This window comes from Trichechus manatus, unplaced genomic scaffold (assembly GCF_000243295.1).
Source record: "Trichechus manatus latirostris isolate Lorelei unplaced genomic scaffold, TriManLat1.0 scaffold00103, whole genome shotgun sequence".
NCBI classification, from domain to species: Eukaryota; Metazoa; Chordata; class Mammalia; order Sirenia; family Trichechidae; genus Trichechus; species Trichechus manatus.
Window position 1 is genome coordinate 8,318,135 of NW_004444039.1, and position 13,183 is coordinate 8,331,317.

The 13,183-nt window shown below is 42.9% G+C and overlaps 1 protein-coding gene across 2 annotated transcripts in view; it reads right to left on the minus strand.

Moving 5' to 3' along the window:
- The window catches only part of DEK (DEK proto-oncogene), a 36,633-nt gene that overhangs the window by 4,753 nt on the left and 18,697 nt on the right, over positions 1 to 13,183 (minus strand). The window contains exons 7-8 of one of the 2 annotated variants that reach the window (XM_004382985.2): positions 2,766 to 2,901; positions 1,566 to 1,714 (exon numbers count right to left, since the gene is read on the minus strand). In XM_004382985.2, coding sequence (XP_004383042.1) covers positions 1,566 to 1,714; positions 2,766 to 2,901 — 285 coding nt within the window. Of the gene's footprint in view, positions 1 to 1,565; positions 1,715 to 2,765; positions 2,905 to 13,183 lie in introns of both variants that reach the window. The other variant, XM_023737488.1, reaches the window with a different exon arrangement.

Here is a 13,183-nt window from a genome sequence, read left to right on the forward strand (position 1 = left end):
TGAGTCCTGTGGAGCATATTCTGCTCTGACACGCATGGGGTCGCCATGAGTCCGATGGAGCACAGGTCTACTCTGACACACATGGGGTCGCCATGAGTCCTGTGGAGCACAGGTCTACTGTGACACCATGAGTCCTGTGGAGCACAGGTCTACTCTGACACATGGGGTCGCCATGAGTCCTGTGGAGCACAGGTCTGCTCTGACACATATGGGGTCGCCATGAGTCCTATGGAGCACAGGTCTGCTCTGACACATATGGGGTCACCATGAGTCCTGTGGAGCACAGGTCTGCTATAATGAAACTACCTTTGAACAGGTTCTCCTGACTTCTAGCTTGGCAACCCTATAATTTACGGCATCAATTACAGCATAAACTGTCTCCTGACTCTCTTATCGTTCTCTCATCCATCCCTCTTGATGTGTCTATTGTGACTTTTAAAAAATACAAATCTGATTGTGTCATGCCACTGCCAAACATCTCTCAATAACCTACTCAACCTCCCAATCCCCCATTAATTTCAGGAAGAAAACCAAACTCCATAACAAGGCACATGTAAGACCTGCAAAACTCTTTTTAGCGGTCTCTCCTAACTTCTGTGGAGATTTCCTTCCAACCCCCGTCTTCAGCCATAGTAAACTAATTAGTAAGGCCCCAAGCGAGCGTTACTGTGAACATGTCAGTGTTGCTAAACTGTATGACTACACGGAACAGCTGATGCTCTAAAACTCAGTGTTTTCCCAGATTTCTCCAGCCCTTACTCCCAGTCCCAAGTAGGTCCCTTCTGTTCTGTAGGGTTGTCTGCATTCTCCTAACACAGCCCTCACACACTGTGTTCTAATTAGGGAAACACCTTCAGTATCTAAGTCTCCATCCTGCCAGACTGTAAGCCTCTAAAGCCAACTAATGGTTTCGTCTGGCTTCCCCTCTGACACCGAGCCCGCTGCCTGATCTTAGCAGAGGCTCAATGAATGCTGAATGAATAAAGAGACAGAAATCGGTGTCCTAAAAAAGTATACAACATTTCACTTTGGTACACGTTTCAAGTTTTAATTTCATTTTACCACAAGTAACTTGAATCTAAAATCTCCCAATTTTGATGTAGGATATGGAATCCCTATGGAACCACATTTAAGAACAAAACATTTTATTTTCTGAGAAGTATCAGTACTTCACAGAAGTCTGAGTTAAGGATCTATCTAGAATATCTCATTTACCATACTAACACCAAGAATAAGGTGGTCCCCGAGACTCAGTTTTTTAAACTAACACAATCTAAGGATGTAGCAATAAAAACAGGAAAAGCAAGTTTCATTTGCAGTTTGGAACGTATCATTTTAATTTCTAAAACTGTATTCATTCTAATGTTATTTATCAAAAAACTGCCATTAGAGCAGACACTGTTTTATGTAACGTGGTATCCCAAGCACCTGTGAGAGTGTCTAGCACGGAGGAGGAGTTCGATCGTTCAATCAATGGACACACACAGGATCTAGCTTCAAATTAAGAGATGGGTGAAGAAACGTTTCAAATAAAAGCAAAACGCTCTGAGCATTTACTCAATTACCTCTTTGCAAATCTGCTTCATCGTGACCTCCTCCAAGTTAGCATTTGCCAATAATTTCTTTACTGTTTCCTTTAACTCCTCATCTGTGGGAGGTTTCTTCAATTTTTTAATCAAAGGTTCATCATCTGAACTATCCTCAGATTCACTTTCTGAAAGTAAGATATTTTATTACGTATGAATAAAAATTGTTAGGTAGTAAAATAAGTAAATACTCAAGACAGACAGGTAAGAATTCTATAAGCTTTCCCCTGAGGGACCAAATTACTGGGCTGAGGGCTGTGGGGACCACAGTCTCAGAGAACATCTAGCTCAACTGACAACACAGTTTATAAAGACAATGTTCTACATTCTACTTTGGTGAGTAGTGTCTGGGGTCTTAAAAGCTTGTGAGCTGCCATCTAAGATACTCCACTGGTCTCAGCCCATCTGGAGCAAGGGAGAATGAAGAAAACCAAAGACACAAGGGAAAAATTAGTCCAAAGGACTAATGGACCGCAGCTACCAAGGCCTCCACCAGACTGAGTCCAGTACAGCTAGATGGTACCTGGCTACCATCACTGACTGCTCTGACAGGGATCACAAGAGGGTCTCGGACAGAGCTGAAGAAAAATGTAGAACAAAATTCAAACTCAAAAAAAAAGAGAGACTAGACGTACTGGTCTGACAGAGACTGGAGAAACCCCGAGAGTATGACCCCTGGACACCCTTTCAGCTCAGTAATGAAGTCATTCCCGAGGTTCACCCTTCAGCCAAAGATTAGACAGGCCCATAAAACAAAACAAGACTAAAGGGGCACACCAGCCCAGGGGCAAGGACGAGAAGGCAGGAGGGGACAGGAAAGCTGGTAATAGGGAACCCAAGGTCGAGAAGGGTCAGTGTTGACATGTCATGGGGTTGTTAACCAATGTCATAAAACAATATGTGCACAGTTTAATAAGAAGCTAGTCTGTTCTGTAAACATTCATCTAAAGTTAAAAAACAAAAAGCTATAAGCTTTCATCAGATTCTCAGAGATTATAAATCACTCTATGGGTTATCTATAAAACATGCATTAATTTTTATAATAATTTTGAAAAATCAAACTAGTTTAGTACCTCCCCCCCATGTCCTTTGCAGCTTACCTGTTTTCCACACACGCTAATACGATGCTATAACATACGTAACTCTGAAGGCGCTGATAATGTGTCAATTCTGACATACCTTTTTTGGAACTGTTTTGATTCTTCTTGGTGGTGCTGCTATCTGCCTTCTTAACATTAGCACTTTTTACAGATTTTTTACTTTTTGGGGTGGTTTTCGGCTTAGGTTTTTCTCTCTTAGATGTCTTCTTTGGTGGCTGCTGGAAAGGAAAGCAAAGTACACACACAGATGACAGTCACTGTCATCACTCCACTTTCCCTACAATCCTTGAAATAGCAGGGAAAGTTAATGTCACTGATTAAGTTATTACCAACTATCAACTGCCGAGAGACAACAAATCCCACGCAAGATGAGGCATAAGAAGTTAAGAATCAATCACTAAAGATAACAGATGCCCACATTTTTCCTGCACTATGGACAGAAAACTTTATATGCATTACCCGACTTAATTCTGGAAAAACTCCTAAAACACAGGTACTATTATTATCCTCTCTTATTTACATCTGTCTTTCCCAACCTGAACGTAAGTTCCACGAGATTTTTTTCCTCTCGTATTCACTGAAGTATCCTGACCCCCAAAACAGTGCCTACTGTCAAGTATTGGTTCAATGACTATGTATGAATAATTGAGAACGCAGAAGCTCAGAGGTTCACTTGTCCAGTGACATAGCTAACAGAGGCAAGGTTTACATACAGGCCTGCCTGGCTCCTGCACCTGCGTTCCTTAACACGAACCCAGACCTGCTTAAAACATGAGTAAGATACGTGCGTATGGAGAGGTCAAAATGACATAATTAGTTCACAGTTATTTTATCTCAACCAAGGTCTATGAAATTAGGAAATATTAATTCTTCATTTCATAAACATCCCCAAAGGCAAAACATCCAATACAAACATCTCAAGACAACTTAAATTGTCACATTTACACACCAAAACTATTGTAAATCACTTCTAACAACGTTTCTTCAAGTGTTTCACGCTCTTGACTTCTGCGTATTATAATCACAATTCAACCTTGTTATATTTTTAGGACAGAGACGCTGTGTCGAGCCTGTCATTAAAGAAGATGGAAGTGTTGAGAACAGTCTGTTCCCCGTATTAAGTGCGCTCAGAAGGCTGCTTCTAACTGGTTTACTCATTTCAGCCTTTGGCACCGGGCGGACTAACCAGTAAGCAAGGTATGCAGGGGCTTCACTGTGTTCACTCACTGATCTGCGGTGCACAATTGCAAAAACAGGTGAAACTGCACCACAGATCACTAAGGAAGCATAAGTAAGCCCGTGGGCACCCCACTTGCTGGCTCATCTGTCCCTGGCTTGTCCCCTCTTGCTCCATCACCATCACTGGACACCTCCTCGTAAGCCCAACGTCACCCTGCACGATACCCAGTAACGTACTGTGACCTGGTGTAGGTGCCGCTAAAACGTGAACTTCAGAGATGGCAAGGGCTGACGTGCTTCTACAAGTAAAGGGCCCGGGCTTCGCTCAGGACGTTTGCTCCCAGGGGGTCGTTTTACTCGTCTCCTAATTCTCAGAAGTGTTCCGGTTAGGTGGTCGGGACAGGCATGGTTCGTCAGGGTTCTACAACCTAGATCCTAAGAATTATACTAGGCTCTGAAGTGAATACTAAAAATTCATTAGTTCGGCTGATACACTTAATACACAGAATAAAATTGTCACTACGGGCACTCTCTGGAGTACCTAGGCAGCGCAGATGGTTAAGCGCTCGGCCACCACTGCAAGGCTGGAGGTCGGAATCCACCCAGAGGCCCCTGGGAAGAAAGCAGTGCGGTTCTGCTCTGAACTGCGTGGCTGCCCTGAGCTGGAGTCGCCTCGATGGCGGCCGGTTTTATTCTCTCTCCCGTCAAAGGTTAAGTACAATCTGGGCCTACAGGTCATTCAGATATTTTATAAGAAACCAGGCTACTGCTGGAGGGGCTGAGGAGGGAGAGCGAGGTAACCGTGATGCTGGAAGCATTATTACCTGATCCACATTCAGATCAGATTATTAGAGTTAGATCATTAAAATGCTTCCAGAGCCTTTTAAGGCTGAGGTGTAAGGTTGTCATTAATAGGATCTACTGTTTTAAAGGGAGTGAACGGGTTACTACTACATGAAAGTTATTTTTGTGCTTTAATGGTTTACAGAACTAGCTTCTCATTGAACAATCAGTACACACACTGTTTTGTGATATTGGTTGTGAACCCCATGACATGTCAACACTCTCCCCTTCTCGACCTTGGGTTCCCTGTTACCAGCTTTCCTGTGCCCTCCTGCCTTCTTGTCCTTGCCCCTGGGCTGGTGTGCCCCATTAGTCTCATTTTGTTTTAGGGGCCTGCCTAATCTTTGGCTGAAGGGTGAACCTCAGGAGTGACTTCAGTACTGAGCTAAGAGGGTGTCCCGGCATCATACTCTGGGGGTTTCTCCGGTCTCTGTCAGGCCAGTTTAAGTCTGGTCTGTTTTTGTGAGTTAGAATCTTGTTCTGTATCTATCTCCAGCTCTGTCCGGGGCCCTCTGCTGTGATCCCTGTCAGCAGTCCGTGGTGGAGGCTGTGGCGTTGTGGTCCATCAGTCCTCTGGACTGATCTTTCCCTTGTGTCTGATTTTCTTCATTCTCCCCTGCTCCAGACGGGGTGAGACCCGCGGAGTATCTCACATGGCTGCTGACAAGCTTTTAAGACCCCAGATGCTACTCACCAAAGTAGAATGTGGAAGATTTTCTCTGTAAACTATGTTATGCCAATTGTGCTAGATGCTCCCCGAGACCTACACGAAAGTACTTTTAATGGCACCCGGCACATAGGGAACAGTAAATGTTAGCTATTGTTACTATTATTAACGGTTCCTTTAGTAAAGTGAAAATTTCTTTTATTATGCAAATGTAACTTCCTCCAATCACTTGAAGTTTTCTTGAAAAGCAAGGAAATGGGAATTAATTACACCTGTGATGGATCACTGTTCCACCACCACACTCTAGTGATCTGACCGGACCCAAGGACATCCAAATCCCTGAGATAACAAGTCATGTTACTTGTACTGGATTTCACTTATCTTTATTCACCAGTTGCAAATTATTCTACGAAAAACAGCGTGAGAATTCAGTAAAGTATCTTTTAGACTGATTTGTGTTCGCGTGGGAAAGCGGAGAACGTGAAACGTAACTCTGAAACTCACACCTGGGGTATCGGCCTGCAGAGGCCAGGGGCTGAGCTTGGCTCTAGTCCTGCAGGTGTACGGAATCACTGCAGCAGCACTGAAGCTGTGCTATTAGGCAGGGGACCAACAGGTAGCTGGAAATGGGGGCATCTCCAAGGACAGCCCTCAGTACTGGGCACAAGGGACAGCTTTTGGCAGTTAGGACACATGTGGGTGGGTATCTTGAAGGCACTGGGAGAGTGGAAGCGAGCTGAGCCAGGCCCATGGTAATTTTACAGGAGTTTCCAATCTTTACTTTCTCACTTTGGAATTCCGTTCCCCTCCTCTATCTGGGAAAATCCCACTTACAATCTAGACCCAGCTTCACGATCTCCTCCTACAAGCCTTTCACAATACCACCAGTGTGAGAAATCCCTGCTCCCACAGAACCTGGCTTACAGTTCATTTATTCCTACTCTTTGTGGTACTGTGAGGCAGTGAGTAAGAACACAGGCTTTAGACCCAAAGTTCTGGTTCCAATCTGACTCCAACACTGACTAGTTCTGCATCGTCCAGCAAACCACTTGCTTGGACTAATTCTGCGTACTCAGGCAGATCACCTGGCCCTTCTCTACCTGTTCCCATCTGTAAAATGGAGGCAATACCTAACTTGGCTGACTTTAACATTTTCCCATCTCTGACACTGGAGTATATCTTATAACTTATGTAAAATAATGCCTTATAGGCATCTTAGATTTCATGACTATGGTTATTATCTATATTAGAATTGTGAAGATCAAATACATACAGATAAAGCAGCAAAAAAGAAATACCTAATATATGTACATTTATTGTTGCTGGGTGCCATCAAGTTGATTTCAACTCATGGCGACCTCGGAGGGTTTGCTTGGCTGTAATCTTTATGGAAGCAGATCACCAGGTCTTTCTCCCACAGAGCTGCTGGGTGGCTTCAAACTCCAACCTTTTGGTTAGCATGGCAGCACTTAACCAGACGAGCACTTACCCGCTGCACCACTACGGCTCCTTGTACGTTTATTAAATTTACTTGTCTGTTTTCCCACTATATTGCAGGCTTCTTATGGGCAGATCTGCCAATCTCCCAGAGAACACACACCTGACCATTTAGCTCTATCCTCCTAGCAACTAGAACAGTGTTCAGCATCCAGCAGCCACTTAATAAATATTTGTCATGTTCATTTCTGTATCTTTTGCAGGACCTAGTCCATCTGTACTCTGAACCCAGTAGTGGTTAAGAATCTAATTAAAACGCTACACTGGGAATAAAAAATGCGTTTGTACAGCACTGCTTTCACACACACTATCTCACACGACCTAAAAAACAAAACAAAGGAAAAATACTCACATCTAAAGACAAAACAAACTGTTTTTCAGATTATAAATGAGAAAACTGGATCTGAGTAGTTAAATGAACCAACATGTTATAGCTACTAAGATGCGAAGACATTTTGATTGAGTCCAGTGTGCTTTCTACTACAAGAGCTGTTTATACAGGAAGGACTAAAGTATTTACATATTTAAGCTGGGGTTGAAACTACTGAAGTAAATTATAGCAATAAGCAAGGCGATACCTATTTAACATATTCTTAAATTTAATTATTTTTTTCCATTATGTACAAATGTTACTAACCACAACAAAGAACAAAGAACTCTGGCAGAAAGTAGAGAAAGGCAACAAAAGACACCCGAACTGTTGAGGGTTGCCCGGCCCCTACCCTCCCAACTTGAGACTGGCTCCAAGAGCCCTGCTTTTGAATGTCTTTTTAAGCGAAGATGGGTCTTGGTGTAACCCAATTTTGTATAAACCGTTTTCTCCAAATCTCTTCCTTTGCCATAGCAATCCCTCTAATTCATCCTTCAAGGCTTGGATCAAACTGTCAGCTACCCTGAAGCTCCCTGGTCCAGGTCCACGACCTTGTCTCCCACGTCCTCCCAGAAAGAATTAAGTGCTAGGTTTTCTGAGTTTCCACCTCATCCTGTCCACACCTCTGTTTGCAGCTGTTAGAGTCTACTGCAGTTTTTCCCTATTAATCCCTGACCTCCCTCCTCCTGCCACCAAAACCAAACTGCTTAAGGGCAGAAACTCTGTGTCTTACTTATTTCTTGATTCCCAGCGCACAGCTCAGAACCGACACTTAGTAGTTGCTATGTAATTATTTGGAAAATTGAGCTGGGAAAAGATCCTTGGGGGCTAGGTAACCTTTACAGAGCTCTGCCACCCTGAGGTTCTGCTTGATTAGAATGAGCCTGCTGGCAAAGTCATGTTTTCTATGAACGGCAGTTAGCTAAACTTCTTTATTTTTAACATCACTGTCATCTGGTACAACTGAGCTACATAGCTTGTACGTGTCCATGTAAGAGCAAAACAAAAGGGTCACATTAGATCAAATCGCCATGGCTGAGGCCTCAATACCTGTATTTTTCAAAAAGCCTCATAACCGACTCATCTCGGTGTAATCATTTAAGATGAGAAATTTATGGTTTCGACCCGGGGTCACCGAGCTTTCTCTGTAAAGTGCCAGCCAGTAAATATTTTAGGATTTGCAGACTATGTATGGTCTTGTCACATATTCTTCTTCAAAAAAACACATATATTTTTTAAAACAGGAAAACCATTCTTAGTTCACAGACTGTAAAGAAAACAGGCTGAGGGCTGAATCTGGCCTGCAGGCCATAGTTTGCCGACACCTAGTCTAGACCACAAATGACTAGATATACAGGAAAAGGGCAAGAACCAGGTAAAGCAGCTGGTAACTCCTCAAGTAATAAAGTATATGTTAACGGCTTTTAGTTTTAGGTTTTTACAGGGAGAAACAGACCTATACTCTAACTTTCCTAAAACTACTGCTTACAATCAAATTATGATCTGAATCAGTTGTTCTATACTGAGAACACTAAAAACAGAAATATATGAACTAGAAGCTCCGGAAAGAAAGATTAAGACAGAGTCCCTGGGTGGCACAAAACGATTAACACTCAACTACTTAGCCATAAGGTTGGCTGTTTGACCCTACCCAGAGGTACCACGGAAGACAGGCCTGGCGATCTTCTGAAAGGTCACAGCATTGAAAATTCTACAGAGCAGTTCTACTCTGCACACATGGATTCGCCATCAGTCAGAATCAACTCAATGGCAACTAATAACAACGAGAGAATGCATTTAAAAAGATCGTTACAAGGCTCCTATCAGAGATCAGTGAACAGGGGGTATGAGAAAGCAGCTGCATGGAGCTCCCAGCAGGAGACAGACCAACCAGTAACCAGCAATATAGGCTTCTACACCCCCCACCCTTCCTCACCCCCACTCGGCCTCCTCTGCTTCTTGCAGCCACAGTCTCTTGGCCGGGAAGCACTGGCTTCACAGGATTCCACCGGCCCGCACTGGCTGGCTCCGAGTGCCTTTTATTGGTGCTGGTGTTCCTTTTTTCTGCTTTTTTCAGATTTCTTCCTTACCTCTCACCACCTCCCCATCCTTTCTCTCAAATACCTGGCTCCATTCGCCATCTTTGCTTCTTCCTGAAAGGCTATGAAATGCCACTCGAATGTGAGACTGCTTCCCAGCCCGCGCTGCCACGTTGGTTGGATCCTGGGGCTTTTGTTTGTTTTGAATTGTTTGTTTTCTTTTCTCGAACTGACAGCCTGTTCTAGCCCCCACAGTTTGTGCAGAGGGATCCCTGAGAGCATTTTTTTTTCCACTGGGGAGGGGGGCTCATTCTTTTTTTAAAATTTGTTTTGTTTTCCCTTTTTGTCTTTCTTCATTACTCAGTTTCTTGTCTGTCTATACTTTCCTTCTCTTCCTGTCCCCTGAATATCTGGCACTGGCTGACCCCTCTATCCCTTCTAGCCAGGCCGTACTTCACGGCCTGGGAGCAACTTCCCCAGACCTCGCAGCCGCACCAGTGAGATCCCTGGGAGCTTTTCTTTTCTTTTTATCTTTCTAATTTTTATTTATTCATTTTCTTCTTCTTCCCCTTTCTGTTTTTCTCCATTTCATAGTCTCTCATCTCTCCACTCCAACGGCAAGCTCCCCTAGCACTCCTTTTTGTTTGTTTGTATGTTTTTGTCTCCTGTTCCTCTCTCCTCTCTCCCATATCCATCTTAGCTCCACATATAACCATCTCCCCGCTGCATCCTGCCTACCTTCACCGTGCGCGTAACATCACATCACCAAGCAGCACAGGCACGGCCTACCGGAACACCTGCCCTGCACTGATTACCGACCTGCCCTGGTGGCTGTAGTAAGTGCCACAAACAACCCATCCCAGTAACTCCTCTTCAGCTAGACCTGCCCTGCTCTACCATATCTGAGCAACTAACCCTGCCAATTGGAGAAGGAGGCAAAAAGTATTGTGCCCAGAGACGAGCAAACAACAAAGAACACACAGCTTGCCTGCTCAGACATAGCCAAATTAGAACAAAAAAGCAGGACGAAACAAATCTACAATCAATAAACCAAAAAAAATAACTGTCAAATGCCCCACAGACAGCAGACAATATCAAAACATTTACAAAAACAGGACAGGACAGCTCCAGTAGGAGTCCAAAATAAACACCAGATGACTTTCCAGTAGAAGAAAACACACTAGAACTACCCGATATGGAATTCAGATCTCTAATATTCAGAGCTATCCAAGAGGTGAAGCAAAAAGCAGACAAAAAGGAGGAAAAAATAGACAAATTCATGGAAAATACAGACAAAAAAATGGAAGAATTCAGGAAAATAATGCAGGAAGAAACTGCCAAAATAAATTCACAACTAGAAATCATACAAACACAACAATCAGAAATTCAAAAGGAAACAAGATTTCAGAAATGGACAGTGTCATAGAAGGGCTGAGAACAGGTCTGACACGATGGAAGACAAGATCAGCAAAACTGAAAACAAACACTTGGATACAACTCTGTTTGAGGAAAAATCAGAAAGAAGGAAGAAAAATGAAGACTCTGAGAATTATGTGGGATATAATCGAAAGCAAAAATTTGCAAGTGATCAGAGTTCCAGAATGGGGAGAAAACAGAAAACACAGAGAGGATCATTAAAGAAATGCCAACAGAAAACTTCTCCAATATAATGAAAGATGAAAAGCTGGCCATCCAAGAAGCTCAACGAACCCCATATAGGATAGACCCCAAAAGAAAATCACCAAGGCATATTATAATCACACTCGCCAAAACCAAAGACAAACAAAGAATCCTGAGAGCAGCTCAAGAAAAACAAAAAGTCACACAGGAGAGAAACAATAAGACTAAGCTCAGATTATTCGGCAGAAACCATGTAGGCAAGAAGGCAATGGGATGACATACATAAAACCTTGAAAGAAAAAAATTCCCACCCAAGAATAATATCCTGCAAAACTCTCGTTCAAATATGATGGTGAAATTAGGACATTTCCAGATAAACAGAGATTAAGGGAATATGTAAAAACCAAACCAAACTTACAAGAATTATCAAAGGGAGTCCTTCGATCTGAGAACAAACAACATCAGCTCACAGGCTGAATCTAGGATGCAAGATCATACCAGCCAGATACCAATCTAGGAAATGAACTCTCAAGGACTATCCAAAACCAAAAGAAATACAACAGGGAATCAGAGCAGTTAATCTGTAAATGACAATAACATCAGAACAATAAAAGAGGAAATAAACGGTGTAGGTATAGAGCCTTCTAATGGAGAGTAAGGCAAGGCGATACCAAGTAATAATAGACTGCTTCAAACTTAGAAAGATAAGGGTAAATTTCACGGTAACCACAAAGAAAGTTAACAAACCTACTCAACAAAATAAAGAGGAAAAACAAAGTCTCGGTAAAAACAAAACCTACAAAAACAAAAGAAATGGAAAAAAAAAAAAAATCCGTAAACAAAAGGAATGCAGCACAGGAGAGTGAGAGGAACAAAGAAAACGTCAGAACCACAAAAAAAAAGCACTATGAAATGACAGCAATAAACTCACACCTCAATGATAAAGAACAATGATGAATCTGTGAAGCATCTCATAACATAGATCAAACTGTAGGACATTATGCTGAGTGAAATAAGTCAATCACAAAAGGACAAATATTGTATGAGACCTCTACTGTAAAAACTCATGAAAAAGTTTACACACAAAAAGAAACAATCTTTGTTGGTTACGAGGGATGGGAGGGAAATACTAAATAGACAATAGGTAAGTGGTAACTCTGGTGAAGGGTAAGACAGTACACAGTATTGGGGAAGCCAGCACAACTTGTACAAGGAAAGGTCATGGAAGCTCCGCAGACACATCCAAACTCCCTGAGGGACCGAACTGCTGGGCAGAAGGCTGTTGGAACCATGGTCTTGGGGAACATCTAGCTCAACTGGCATAACACAGTTTATAAAGGCAATGTTCTACATTCTACCTTGGTGAGTAGTGTCTGGGGTCTTAAAAGCCTGTGAGCAGCTATCTAAGATACTCTACTGGTCTCACCCCTTTGGGAGCAAGGGAGAATGAAGAGAACAGGATACAAGGAAAAGATTAGTCCAAAAGACTAATGGACCACAGCTACCAATGCCTCTACCAGACTGAGTCCAGTACAGCTAGATGGTGGCTGGCCACCGCCACTGACTGCTCTGACAGGGATCACAATAGAGGGTCCTGGACAGAGCTGGAGAAGGATGTAGAACAAAATTCTAACTCACAAAAAAAGACCAGATTTACCGGCCTGACAGAGACTGGAGAAACCCCAAGAGTATGGCCCCCGGACACCCTTTTAACTCAGTGGTGAAGTCACTCCCAGGGTTCACTGTCCAGTCGGGGAGTGGACAGCCCCCGTACGACAAAACGGGTCTCATGAGGCACAGCAGTCCAGGGACAAGGACTAGAAGGCAGCAGGGGACAGGAAAGCTGGTGATAGGGAACCCAAGGTCGAGTAAGGACAGTGTTGACATGTCGTGGGGTTGGTAATCTATGTCATAGAGCAATATACGTACTAACTGTTTAATCAGAAACTATTTTGTTCTGTAAACCTTTATCTAAGGTACAAAAAAAATATCTATGTGAGATCAAATTGACAACAGCAACTCAAAAGGTTTGATGGGAAGCCTAGGGGACAGTGAGTTGAAGACAGTGGTGATGGAATAATTTGGAAAAGGATAGTGAGAATAGCAGCACAACTGGAAGAACGTAATCAATGTCACTGAAATGTACATGTAGAAATTTTTGAAATGGTATCTTTGGCTATGCATATTTTCACAAAAAAAAAAAAAGTCCTCCAAGGTCGAGAAGGGAGAGTGTTGACATGTTGTGGGGTTGTTAACCAATGTCATGAAACAATATGTGTACT